The sequence below is a fragment of the Pseudophryne corroboree genome, chromosome 3 (assembly GCF_028390025.1).
Source record: "Pseudophryne corroboree isolate aPseCor3 chromosome 3, aPseCor3.hap2, whole genome shotgun sequence".
Taxonomy (NCBI): Eukaryota; Metazoa; Chordata; class Amphibia; order Anura; family Myobatrachidae; genus Pseudophryne; species Pseudophryne corroboree.
In genome coordinates, this window is record NC_086446.1 from 350,071,804 (window position 1) to 350,086,310 (window position 14,507).

Genomic DNA, 14,507 nt, shown 5'->3' on the forward strand with positions numbered 1-14,507 from the left:
CTATGTTTACAGATTGTTTTAGGTGAACGCATACCAAGGTCATAATTGTAGTGACATGAACTGACTGCGCATTTCCAGGCCTAATTGCAAAATATTGATAGTGGTGCGCCTATGCCAAATTCACCCTCCTCTGGCAACCATAATGCTCTGAATAGAGCAATGCAAGGGTCTCATGGAGGATCGTTGGCATCAGATGGGGGGTGAAAAGGTGTTGCTGGGCTCTTTCTTCCCTGGTCTCACCACTGGCTGCACCCACTAGATCTACACCTGATAATAGATTGTAAACATAAATATCAGTATGGGAATCTGTTAAGATACCGCCGCACGGGAACCCGGCGAACACAATAGCGATGCCAGAATCTCGCACAGCGGTACAAAACCAGCAAGACACGCTATTCTCCCTCTGTGGGCGCTCGCCCTGCTGCTGGCATACACCCGTCCTCTTCGCTCTGCTAATGCACGCCGTCTATCCTGCCAACTGATTACCTCCTCCCACTCTTACCTACAAGATTTTCCACGTGCTGCTCCCTATCTCTGGAATTCTCTACCTCTCCCCATCAGGACCTCCACCTCTCTACAAAACTTCAAACGGGCTCCCAAGACCCACTTCTTCACCAAACCCAGACAACTCTCCTCCTAACCCTCTTGTCTATGCTCACTGTCTACCCCTTCTATGTCACTCTGGTCTGTTAGCACCTCACCTTTTAGATTGTAAGCTGGCAAGAGCAGGGCCTTCTTTCCTCATGTGCCTTTCCTTTTCTTACTTACACTATCTTATACTCCATACTCCCTTTGATGGCACCTAACCCCGGGTTTTCTATACCTGTCCTATATTGTCTTGTACTGTAAGTGCTGTTTTCTTGTTTGCTCATTTGATTATGTACTGTGTATTGGGCGCTGCGGATCCCTTGTGGCACCATATAAACAAAGGATAATAATAATAATACTGGTGGCCGGGATGCCGCTGTCCCAGCCCCCGGTAATTCATACTGAACCCACCAGTATTTGTTACTTGTAAATTGTATAATTAACAGAAAGTAAACACATTTTGTGGAGTATATACACACAATGCCAGACAACCTAAAGTAAGTTAAAATATATTCATTATTTGCAATTGCACAACAGGATGAAATGAACACAAAAACAATGCAATATTGAGGGTGTGTACATTAGATGGCAGTCCCCTTGCAAAATTTTGCACGGCTACGATCAGTTACTCAGACATGCGGGGGGACACCCCATGTGTCTGGCCCTACACTCCCCCCCCCCCCCCCCCCCCCTGCGCATGTGCAGTTCAGACTTGATCGGTTGCTGTGCGAAAACGCGCAGCAGCGATTAGGCCTGAATCAGGCCCCTAGTGTTAGTGTTAATGATCATTTATTTATGGCCAGGTCAAAACTGTTTATGTTATGGTGAGGGCAACATTTATTGGGCACACATGTGTCACTAGAAGTGCCATCATGCACTAGTGCCCTTTTGCTGGCACTTACATACCTCAGACCAATGGATGTAAGCAAATCGATTTTTAAAAGTATGCCGCTGGTGATGTAACTTGTGCTTGTCATTTCAGGACATTAAGGAAGTGCAGGGCTATGTTTTAATAGCACACAACCTGCTGAGTTACATCCCCTTGGAGAACTTGCGCATTATCCGTGGAACACAGCTGTATCAGGAACGTTATGCCCTAGCTGTATTGTTTAACTCACAATCTGGAGGAACCGCTGGCCTGCGAGAACTGCGCATGAGAAATCTGACAGGTCAGGATGCTGTATGCCTGCATAAGGGATGCACCATATATATATATATATATATATATATATATATATATACACAACACTATATTGGCATGTAATAATAGGAATATAAAGGCTTCTTTTAACCTGTTTTTGTTTTATTCACTTTATAAAATAGAACTAGATACATTGTAGGCTTCTTTCTCTGGGTTACTTGACATATACAGAAACATGGAATGTGACGGCAGATGAGAACCTCTTGGCCCATCTAGTCTGTCCATGTACACGCTAATGCTACAAGGGTTAATTTGTCGGAAGCCAGCTAGATGGTATCCAGGTTTTCAAACAGTACTGAACTCTATTACACTACCTGTCCACGACTCCCAGAAGAATCCAGAAGATGGTGACAGCATACCACTTCTACTGACAAATAATGCCCAATCTCATCTTCGGCTTCATGTTTCCCCACCCATTGACCTGGGTAATCATGATTCTCGTCCCAACCTTGGAGCTCTTGGTGTGCCTGGGGAGGGATGGGAAGGTTGAGCCACCAAATTTGTTTACTGCTTTCTCTCCTATTTCCATCTTTCGCCACACACTAGTTCTACCGGATGCTGGGGACCACCTGGAACCCTTCAAACGTCAATTTGGTCCTCTGATATTTCTAGTTACCCAGGGTCTTACTGTCTAAATTCCTGGGCATGGGATGCAGATTTCTAGGTTGGTTACAGGCATCCTGATCTATTACTTAAATTGCCCCCTTTTGTTCCCTAGAAGCGGTATAGGGTGATGCCTGACTGTGTTAGCTTGTTCACTTGTCTCCAGATGAGTTATTATCCCTTAGGACAGTTACTTGACTCCATGCTGGCCCCATTTAAACTATGACTTGTGTCTCACTCCTCAGACTCTTTTTAGTTCTCTGACACTTTATGTCGCTAACAGCTTTGTCTTATGACCTATAACAGTTATCATTATGTAAATATCTGTTTAATATGATTATATTCTAGCTTAGAATGTAATTGTATCTGTTTTTTTTACGTTGATCTCCTAGTTTATTCTGTTATTCGCGATTCGTATGATCCGTGATTAGACTATGGGGTCTATTCAGTTTGTGCCGGTTTTTCCGACAGTCGGAAAAACCGTCACTTTTCGACAGAAATATGTCGAATTTGCATTCAACTTATTCAATGACAGTGTCATTTTTCCGACCGTTGGAAAAAAATTACACTGTCGAAAAGTGCATGTATCGGCAAATTCGCTGCCGATACACGTACTTTGACGAATTTGGAGGTGTTGTCGACAGGTTTTTGGACCATTTTCGACAATGCCAATTCGACTTTAAAAGAAGTTGGATTGGCATTTTGAAAATGGGACCAAAGCCGCAAATTGAATACTGAACTGTCCGATCCTCTCCGTCGGAGACGATCTGACAGGTATTAAGAAGATCCCCTACTGTATATGGTCTATACTACTTTATTTTTCTAACCTTGCTTTCTCTAACGTCCTAGTGGATGCTGGGAACTCCGTAAGGACCATGGGGAATAGCGGGCTCCGAAGGAGGCTGGGCACTCTAGAAAGATTTATGACTACCTGGTGTGCACTGGCTCCTCCCACTATGACCCTCCTCCAAGCCTCAGTTAGATTTCGTGCCCTGCCGAGGTTGGATGCACACTAGGGGCTCTCCTGAGCCCTTAGAAAGAAAGTATAGATTTAGGTTTTTTATTTTCAGTGAGACCTGCTGGCAACAGGCTCACTGCAGCGAGGGACTAAGGGGAGAAGAAGCGAACTCGCCTGCTTGCAGCCGGATTGGGCTTCTTAGGCTACTGGACACCATTAGCTCCAGAGGGATCGACCGCAGGCCCAGTCCTTGGTGTTCGGTCCCGGAGCCGCGCCGCCGTCCCCCTTACAGAGCCAGAAGCAAGAAGAGGTCCGGAAAAACGGCGGCAGAAGACATCAGTCTTCACCAAGGTAGCGCACAGTACTGCAGCTGTGCGCCATTGCTCCTCATGCACACTTCACACTCCGGTCACTGAGGGTGCAGGGCGCTGGGGGGGGGCGCCCTGAGCAGCAATAAAAACACCTTGGCTGGCAAAAATACCACAATATATAGCCCCAGAGGCTATATATGTGGTAAATGCCCCTGCCAGAATCCAGGAAAAAGCGGGAGAATAGGCAGCGGAAAAGGGGCGGAGCTATCTCCCTCAGACACACTGGCGCCATTTCTCCTTCACAGATCCGCTGGAAGGAAGCTCCCTGGCTCTCCCCTGCAGTCTACACTTCAGAACAGGGTAAAAACAGAGAGGGGGGGCACTAAATTTAGGCGCAATATATATATATAATATAAAAAGCAGCTATAGGGGACATAACTCAGTTAGTCCCTGCATTATATAGCGCTCTGGTGTGTGCTGGCATACTCTCACTCTGTCCCCCCAAAGGGCTTTTGTGGGTCCTGTCCTCATTCGGAGCATTCCTTGTGTGTGTGCGGTGTGTCGGTACGGCTGTGTCGACATGTTTGATGAGGATAATGATGTGGAGGCGGAGCAGATGCCTTTAGAAGGGATGTCACCCCCTGCAGGGCAGACACCTGAGTGGATGGGCTTATGGAAAGTAACGAGTGCACGTATAGACTCCTTATAAAAGAAAATTGACGACATGCCTAATGTGGGACAGCCGACTTCTCAGCTCGTGCCTGCCCAGGCGTCGCATGGGTCGTCAGGGGCTCTAAAACGCCCACTACCACAAGCAGACCCAGATGTTGACACTGATACTGACACCAGTGTCGACGACGTTGAGTCTAACCTAATGCCTACTAAGGCCATTCACTGCATGATTGAGGCAATGAAAGAGGTGTTACACATTTCTGATATAAGTACAGGTACCACTAAAAAGGGTATTATGTTTGGAGAGAAAAAACTACCCGTAGTTTTTCCCCCATCAGATGAATTAAATGAAGTGTGTGAAGAAGCGTGGGCTTTCCCTGATAAAAAATTGGTAATTCCTAAGAAGGTACTAATGGCGTTCCCTTTCCCGCCAGAGGATAGGTCACGTTGGGAAACACCCCCTAGAGTGGATAAAGCGCTCACACGTTTGTCTAAAAAGGTGGCACTACCGTCTCCGGATACGGCCGCCCTCAAGGAACCTGCTGATAGAAAGCAGGAGGCGATCCTGAAGTCTGTGTATACACACACAGGCATTATACTTAGGCCAGCTATTGCGTCAGCTTGGATGTGCAGTGCTGCCGCTGCGTGGTCAGATAAACTGTCAGAAAATATTGACACATTAGACAGAGACACGATCCTGTTAACCATAGACCATATAAAAGACTCAGTCTTATATATGAGAGATGCACAAAGGGAAATCTGCCGACTGGCATCTAAAGTAAGTGCATTGTCCATTTCTGCTAGGAGAGGCTTATGGACTCGCCAGTGGACAGGAGATGCAGATTCAAAAAAGCACATGGAAGTGTTACCATATAAGGGTGAGGAATTATTTGGGGATGGTCTCTCGGACCTAGTTTCCACAGCAACGTCTGGGAAGTCAGCATTTTTACCCCATGTCCCCTCACAGCCTAAGAAGGCGCCGTTTTATCAGGTTCAGTCCTTTCGGACCCAGAAAAACAGGCGTGGAAAAGGCGGGTCCTTTCTGTCCAGAGGCAGAGGTAGGGGAAAAAGGCTGCAACAAACAGCAGGTTCCCAGGAGCAAAAGTCCTCCCCCGCTTCTTCTTCCAAGTCCGCCGCATGACGGTGGGGCTCCCCAGGCGGAGCCAGGTACGGTGGGGGGCCGCCTCAAGAATTTCAGCGATCAGTGGGCTCGCTCACAGGTGGATCCCTGGATCCTTCAAATAGTATCTCAGGGGTACAAACTGGAATTCGGGGCGTCTCCACCCCACCGGTTCCTAAAATCTGCCTTGCCGATTGCTCCCTCAGACAGGGAGGCGGTTCTAGCGGCAATTCACAAGCTGTATTCTCAGCAGGTGATAATCAAAGTACCCCTACTTCAACAAGGCCGGGGTTACTATTCCACACTATTTGTGGTACCGAAACCGGACGGTTCGGTGAGACCCATTTTAAATTTGAAATCCTTGAACACATACATAAAAAAATTCAAGTTCAAGATGGAATCGCTCAGGGCGGTTATTGCGAGCCTGGACGAGGGGGATTACATGGTATCCCTGGACATCAAGGATGCTTACTTGCATGTCCCCATTTACCATCCTCACCAGGAGTACCTCAGATTTGTGGTACAGGATTGCCATTACCAATTCCAGACGCTGCCGTTTGGACTGTCCACGGCACCGAGGGTATTTACCAAGGTTATGGCGGAAATGATGATACTCCTTCGAAAAAAGGGAGTTTTAATTATCCCGTACTTGGACGATCTCCTAATAAAAGCGAGGTCCAAGGAACAGTTGTTGGTGGGAGTAGCACTATCTCAGGAGGTGCTGCACCAGCACGGCTGGATTCTGAATATCCCAAAGTCACAGCTGGTTCCGACAACACGGCTACTGTTCCTGGGTATGATTCTGGATACAGTCCAGAAAAAAGTGTTTCTCCCGGAGGAGAAAGCCAGGGAGTTGTCATCTCTAGTCAGAGACCTCCTGAAACCAAAACAGGTATCAGTGCATCGCTGCACGCGGGTCCTGGGAAAGATGGTGGCTTCTTACGAAGAAATTCCCTTCGGCAGGTTCCATGCCAGAATCTTTCAGTGGGACCTGTTGGACCAGTGGTCCGGATCGCATCTTCAGATGCATCGCTTGATAACCCTGTCTCCAAGAACCAGGGTATCGTTACTGTGGTGGCTGCAGAGTGCCCATCTTCTAGAGGGCCGCAGGTTCGGCATACAGGACTGGGTCCTGGTGACCACGGATGCCAGCCTTCGAGGCTGGGGTCGAGTCAGGAGACTTCCCTTCACATAAATATTCTGGAACTAAGGGCCATCTACAATGCCCTAAGTCAAGCAAAATCCCTGCTCCTACACCAGCCGGTGCTGATCCAGTCAGACAACATCACGGCAGTCGCCCATGTAAATCGACAGGGCGGCACAAGAAGCAGGATGGCGATGGCGGAAGCCACAAGAATTCTCTGATGGGCGGAGAATCATGTACTAGCACTGTCAGCAGTGTTCATTCCGGGAGTGGACAACTGGGAAGCAGACTTCCTCAGCAGACACGACCTCCACCCGGGAGAGTGGGGACTTCATCCAGAAGTCTTCCAGATGCTGGTAAACCGTTGGGAAAAACCACAGGTGGACATGATGGCGTCCCGCCTCAACAAAAAGTTAAAAAGATATTGCGCCAGGTCAAGGGACCCTCAGGCGATAGCTGTGGACGCTCTAGTGACACCGTGGGTGTACCAGTCGGTTTATGTGTTCCCTCCTCTGCCTCTCATACCAAAGGTATTGAGAATAATAAGAAAGCGAGGAGTAAACACCATTCTCGTGGTTCCGGATTGGCCAAGACGAGCGTGGTACCCGGAACTTAAAGAGATGCTCTCAGAGGACCCGTGGCCTCTACCGCTCAGACAGGACCTGCTACAACAGGGGCCCTGTCTGTTCCAAGACTTACCGCGGCTGCATTTGACGGCATGGCGGTTGAACACCGGATCCTAAAGGAAAAGGGTATTCCGGAAGAAGTCATTCCTACGCTTATTAAGGCCAGGAAAGATGTTACGGCAAAGCATTATCACTGCATATGGCGGAAATATGTTGCATGGTGCGAGGCCAAAAAGGCCCCAACAGAGGAATTTCAACTAGGTCGATTTCTGCATTTTCTGCAAGCAGGAGTGAATATGGGCCTAAAACTAGGCTCCATTAAAGTACAGATCTCGGCTCTGTCGATTTTCTTTCAAAAAGAACTAGCTTCAGTACCTGAAGTTCAGACATTTGTGAAAGGAGTGCTGCATATTCAGCCCCCATTTGTGCCTCCTGTGGCACCTTGGGATCTCAACGTGATGTTGAGTTTCTTAAAATCACATTGGTTTGAGCCACTAAAAACCGTGGATCTGAAATATCTCACGTGGAAAGTGGTCATGTTATTGGCCTTGGCTTCAGCCAGGCGAGTATCAGAATTGGCGGCTTTATCATGTAAAAGCCCTTATCTGATTTTCCATATGGATAGGGCAGAATTGAGGACTCGTCCCCAGTTTCTCCCTAAGGTGGTGTCAGCGTTTCACCTGAACCAGCCTATTGTGGTGCCTGCGGCTACTAAGGATTTGGAGGACTCCAAGTTGCTAGACGTTGTCAGGGCCCTGAAAATATATGTTTCCAGGACGGCTGGAGTCAGAAAATCTGACTCGCTGTTTATCCTGTATGCACCCAACAAGCTGGGTGCTCCTGCTTCTAAGCAGTCTATTGCTCGCTGGATTTGTAGTACAATTCAGCTTGCACATTCTGTGGCAGGCATGCCACAGCCAAAATCTGTAAATGCCCATTCCACAAGGAAGGTGGGCTCATCTTGGGCGGCTGCCCGAGGGTTCTCGGCTTTACAACTTTGCCGAGCAGCTACTTGGTCAGGGGCAAACACATTTGCAAAATTCTACAAATTTGATACCCTGGCTGAGGAGGACCTGGAGTTCTCTCATTCGGTGCTACAGAGTCATCCGCACTCTCCCGCCCGTTTGGGAGCTTTGGTATAATCCCCATGGTCCTTACGGAGTTCCCAGCATCCACTAGGACGTTAGAGAAAATAAGAATTTACTCACCGGTAATTCTATTTCTCGTAGTCCGTAGTGGATGCTGGGCGCCCATCCCAAGTGCGGATTGTCTGCAATACTTGTAAATAGTTATTGTTAACTAAGGGTTATTGTTGAGCCATCTGTTGAGAGGCTCAGTTGTTTTCATACTGTCAAACTGGATATAGTATCACGAGTTGTACGGTGTGATTGGTGTGGCTGGTAAGAGTCTTACCCGGGATTCTAAATCCTTCCTTATTATGTCAGCTCGTCCGGGCACGGTGTCCTAACTGAGGCTTGGAGGAGGGTCATAGTGGGAGGAGCCAGTGCGCACCAGGTAGTCATAAATCTTTCTAGAGTGCCCAGCCTCCTTCAGAGTCCGCTATTCCCCATGGTCCTTACGGAGTACCCAGCATCCACTACGGACTACGAGAAATAGAATTACCGGTGAGTAAATTCTTATTTTTGTAACTCCTCTTTTATTATTCCCCCTCCCTATAATTCATCTTTACTGATAAGAATTCTGTTCGTTTTTCTATTATCCATAACAGTTACACATAAATTGATTACCAATTGTTATATTTGTAAAGCCTAAATGACTAACAGGTCTATTCATGACGCAGTGGAGAAGTTGTCCATGGCAACCAATCGGCTGCTCTGTATAATTTTATAGTATGCAAATGATAAATGTTACTTCAATGCTGATTGGTTGCCATGGGCGACTTCTCCACTGAGTTACTATACACACTTTTCACTGCTTCATAAATAGACCCCTTCATATGTTGTATTACTTTATTAGGGATCAGTATGATATGCCAGCTCTTGGGATCCAGCTGGCCAGCAGACCAACGCCGGAATCCCGACAGCCGGAATACCGGCGGCGAGCACAGAGTGTCCCCTTGCGGGACCCATTGAACTTGCCACGCTTCGGGCCCGGTGGTCGCCACACTAATCTATTCACCCTCGGGTGGTGGCGTGGACCACCACCCGAGTTGGTATTCTAGGCGGCGGTCTGGCATTTCACCGGGTATCAGGATTCTGGCGTCAGTGTTAGGGTCTCCTGCCCTGTGCTGCCACGTCGTCATGGCAACCGGGAGACAAGTGCTAGTGGAGTAACCTGAGCGCAGCTGATACTCCGGTTCGGGTCTTTTGCTGTGCAGTGGTTATAGGCTCTGTGCACGGCAGGGGATCCGGTGCTGGTTTTTGTGCTCACAGTCTGTGAGGTCTGAGTGGGGCGTGGACAGCACCTGCTTTATAAGGCCTCTTTTCAGGGTAAGCAGATGCTGCTGAATCTTTGTTGGTTAGTCAGTTCATGAAAGTTATCCAGTACTGTGTAGCTTTGTATTTGTTTGTTGCTTACTGCAAATAGGCCTGGGGATTTGGTATTACACTCTGCCAATCCAGACCTAGCAGTAAGACTGGAGTCAGTCGTTTAGCTTGCTGGGGTTCTGTTACTACTCTGTGAACTTAGCAAGTTTGCGGCTGTATTCTAAGACTTGCCTGTCTAATCCTGTCTCACTGTGCTAGGTGTCAGGGGTCAGTTTAGTGTCAGTAAGCTAAAACCTGTGCACTGCAAGTGAGAAATAGGATTGTGGAGACTCTCCTTGTGTCTATCATTCCATCTCTGACCAAGGAGTTTACTGCCACACCCGTTGGTAACCCTTTAGGGTTTTGCTGTTGCCCTTAGCAACAGCATTTCGGGTTCTCTATGTATTAAAACACAACATCTTGCTTTTTCCATCTGTGCAGTTCTGATACAAGGGAGATACCCAGTTCCTTAGCCTCTGGGCTTCTCTGTTCACTTTGTGTGTATTTTGTTACCCTATTACCTTCTGTGTACGTTATGTCATATTCCCCAGTTTGTCTGTGAGTCCATTTGTTTTGCATAACAGTTCAAACACCAGTACATTCCTGCAGACACTGGAGTGCATAACAGTTCTGACACCAGTACTTTCCTGCAGGCACTGGTGTGCATAACATATTCAGCAGCCTAATACTCCTGTTGAAATTTTGTGGGAATATGGAGCATACCCCTCAAAATACGTTGCAACAGGTGGTCGATCAGGTGCAGGTCCTGACTCGACAATTTAATGATTTGTCCATTAAAATGCACACCTCCCAGGCTGCTGGTGGAGCTCCCGCAGCAGCAGCACCTGCAGGGGTTAAGGAGCCGAAAGTAAATCTCCCGGATCGTTTTTCTGGAGATCGCTCGCAGTTCTTTTGTTTCAAGGAGAGCTGCAAGCTATACTTCCGGCTTAGGCCTCAGTCTTCTGGGTCGGAGATTCAGCGGGTGGGCATAGTGATTTCCTTGCTACAAGGAGACCCACAGGTCTGGGCATATGGGTTGCAGCCTGACTGTCCGTCGCTTAAAAGTGTTGATGCTTTTTTTACGGCACTGGGCATGTTGTATGATGACCCTGACAAGACGGCCTCAGCCGAGGCTCAGATTTCGATCCTTAAGCAAGGGCGAAGGCCAGTTGAGGTTTACTGTACGGAGTTTCGGAGGTTGGCCCATGATACCCAGTGGAATGACCCAGCCCTGAGACACCAGTACCGAAGAGGTCTTTCTAACCAGATAAAGGACCAACTGGTACAATATCCCTTGCCTGATAGCTTGGATCAGCTCATGCAGTTATCCATCCGGGTGGATAGACGGCTGAGAGAGCGTAGGCTTGAAAGGGAGACTGAGATTTCCTTCCTTCCCAAGGGAACCTCAGACTCTGAGGAATTTTCTGAGGAGCCTATGCAGATTGGGGCTACCCGCCTCTCCTCGCGTGAGAAGACGCGGAGGAGACAGCAGGGGTTGTGTTTGTACTGTGGGAATAAAGGTCATGTGGTAGTATCATGCCCAGAAAAGCCGGAAAACTTCAGGGCCTGAGGGTGATGGGAAATATCCTGTCAGGCCAGAAGTCAGAATTTCCCAAGAAGACTTTTATCATTCCGGTGACCTTGAAGATCCTCGGTCAAACTGTCAAGACTGAGGCCTTTGTGGACAGTGGGGCCGACGGGGTTTTTATGGACCGCCAATTCGCCCTGAAACACTCTGTTCCCTTAGTACCCTTGGCATCGGAAATTGAGATTTGTGGGTTAAACGGGGAACCATTATCCCAAGGTAAAATTACCTTTTGCACTAGCCAGATTTCTTTGTTTATTGGAGCCACACACTCTGAAAAATTGTCCTTTTATGTGACTGTCTGTACTTTTGCCCCATTGGTGTTGGGGTTACCCTGGTTAAGGGCCCACAATCCTCAATTTGACTGGGTCTCTGGGGAGATTCTTAGTTGGGGTACTGATTGTTTCAGGAGTTGCTTGAGCCTTCCAGTCAGGCGCTCGCAGCTAAATTTGCCAGGATTGCCAGGGTGTTATGCAGATTTTGCGGACGTGTTCTCCAAAAAAGTTGCAGAGGTACTACCTCCCCATCGCCCCTATGACTGTGCCATTGATTTGTTGCCAAATGCTAAGCTTCCCAAGAGCAGGTTGTACTCCCTGTCACGTCCTGAGACTCAGGCTATGGCAGAGTACATTCAGGAGAACTTGGCTAAGGGATTTATCAGACCTTCACAGTCTCCAGTTGGGTCGGGGTTCTTCTTCGTGGGTAAAAAGGACGGTTCGTTGCGACCCTGCATCGACTTCAGGGAATTGAACCGTATCACGATTAAAAACTCATACCCACTGCCTCTCATTTCGGTCTTGTTTGACCAGCTTCGTACTGCCACCATTTTTTTCTAAGATTGACCTACGCGGTGCGTACAATCTAATCCGAATAAGAGAGGGGGATGAATGGAAGACTGCCTTTAATACCCACTCAGGGCATTATGAATATTTGGTGATGCCTTTTGGGCTCTGTAATGCCCCGGCAGTCTTCCAGGATTTCATGAATGATGTGCTCAGGGAATATTTGGATAGATTCTTAGTTGTATACTTAGATGACATCCTAATCTTCTCCCATTCCCTGGAGGAACATCGGAAGCATGTACGCTTAGTCCTCCAGAAACTCAGAGACCACCGGCTTGGGGCGAAGCTGGAGAAGTGCGAATTTGAAGTTCAGCAAATCGCATTTCTAGGATATATTATCTCCCCAGAAGGTTTCCAAATGGAGGGTTCCAAGGTACAGGCAGTCCTGGATTGGGTGCAGCCCACTAGTTTGAAGGCGCTTCAGCGTTTCCTGGGCTTTGCGAATTTTTATAGACGATTTATCGCTGGATTTTCGTCTATAGTGGCGCCCTTGGTGGCACTCACTAAGAAAGGGGCGGATGTTGCTCACTGGTCTTGTGAGGCTAAAGCGGCTTTTGCCCGTCTCAAAAGGGCATTTGTTTCGGCCAAGGTGCTGCGACACCCAGATCCAGAGCGTCCTTTTGTGGTGGAGGTGGATGCCTCTGAGATGGGTATTGGGGCAGTGCTTTCTCAGATGGGAGTGTCTGATAATCGCCTTCATCCCTGTGCTTACTTTTCCCGTAAATTTTCGCCTGCCGAGATGAATTATGACGTGGGTAACCGGGAATTGTTGGCTATTAAGGATGCACTCGAGGAGTGGAGACACTGGCTTGAGGGGGCTAAGTTTGTGGTCTCAATTCTCACTGACCATAAGAATCTGGCATATTTAGAGTCAGCGAAGCGTCTCAATGCCAGGCAGGCACGATGGGCTTTGTTTTTTGCTCGCTTTAATTTTTTGATAACATATCGCCCTGGGTCAAAAAACATCAAGGCTGATGCGCTCTCGCGGAGTTTTGCTCCAATCCAGGAGACCACCGAGGAGTCGTTGCCCATTGTTTCCCCATCATGTATTAAAGTGGGCATTACCCAGGACCTCTTATCATTAGTCCTTAGAGCACAGGAGCAGGCTCCTCCAGACCTTCCGGTAGGTCTTTTGTTTGTGCCTCCTAGGTTAAGACAGCGAGTGTTCCTGGAATTCCATGCCAAGAAGTCGGCAGGTCACCCGGGTATTGCCAGAACTCGGGAGTTGCTATCTAGGGCGGTGTGGTGGCCCTCGGTGGCTAAGGATGTGGATCAGTGGGTTCGGGCATGTGACATCTGTGCCCGAAATAAGACTCCTAGAGGGGTTCCTGTTGGCCCATTACATCCACTCTCTATCCCATCTAAGCCATGGACCCACATTTCAATGGATTTTGTGGTGGACTTGCCCAAATCCTCGGGGATGACAGCCATCTGGGTTGTCGTTGACAGGTTTTCGAAGATGGCGCACTTCGTTCCACTGGTTGGGCTGCCATCAGCCAGACGCCTGTCTGAATTATTTATGCTGCATGTTGTGCGTCTCCACGGGTTGCCACTTGATGTGGTCTCTGACCGCGGATCCCAGTTTGTGGCCAAATTCTGGAGGGCATTTTGTTCCGATCTCCAGATTTCTGTCAGCTTGTCGTCAGGCTACCATCCGCAGTCTAATGGGCAGACTGAAAGGGTGAACCAGTCCTTGGAGCAGTTCCTCAGGTGTTATGTCTCCAAGTGTCAGACTGACTGGGTTGCTCATCTGTCCATGGCGGAGTTTGCCTATAACAACGCGGCTCACTCTGCTACAGGGATCTCTCCCTTCCTTTGTGTGTATGGGCATCATCCTAAGGCCAATTCTTTTGACCCCCTGGACTCCACGCCTGGTGGTTCCTCTGTGGTTTCGGTCCTTAGAGGTATTTGGCGGAAAGTGAAGAAAGCCCTTGTGTCTGTGTCATTAGTGACCAAAAGGGTTTTTGATAAGCGGAAAAGACCCTGCAGCTTCAAATTAGGAGACTTCGTCTGGTTGTCTACCAAGAATTTGAAGTTGAGACAGCCATCTCATAAGTTAGGGCCCCGGTTCATCGGCCCTTATAAGATCACCAGGGTTATCAATCCGGTGGCATTTCAGTTAGATCTGCCCCGTTCTTTGGGTATCAATAAAACATTTCATTGTTCCCTTTTAAAACGGGCGATTAGTAATCCTTCTTCCAGTGGAAGACCTTCCCCTCTTCTGATACGTGGCCAGAGGGAGTTTGTTGTTGAAAGGATTCTTGACTCCAAGGTGGTTCGGGGTCGGCTGTCATTTTTGGTGCACTGGAAGGGGTATGGCCCGGAGGAGCGGTCGTGGGTGCGCAGTTGTGATCTTCATGCCCCCAGACTG

The 14,507-nt window shown here is 48.3% G+C and overlaps 1 protein-coding gene across 2 annotated transcripts in view; it reads left to right on the forward strand.

Moving 5' to 3' along the window:
- The window catches only part of ERBB2 (erb-b2 receptor tyrosine kinase 2), a 218,904-nt gene that overhangs the window by 106,781 nt on the left and 97,616 nt on the right, over window positions 1–14,507 (forward strand). For both annotated transcript variants that reach the window (XM_063959734.1, XM_063959733.1), the window contains exon 3: window positions 1,571–1,757. In XM_063959734.1, the coding sequence (XP_063815804.1) occupies window positions 1,571–1,757 (187 nt within the window). The remainder of the gene's footprint in view (window positions 1–1,570; window positions 1,758–14,507) is intronic.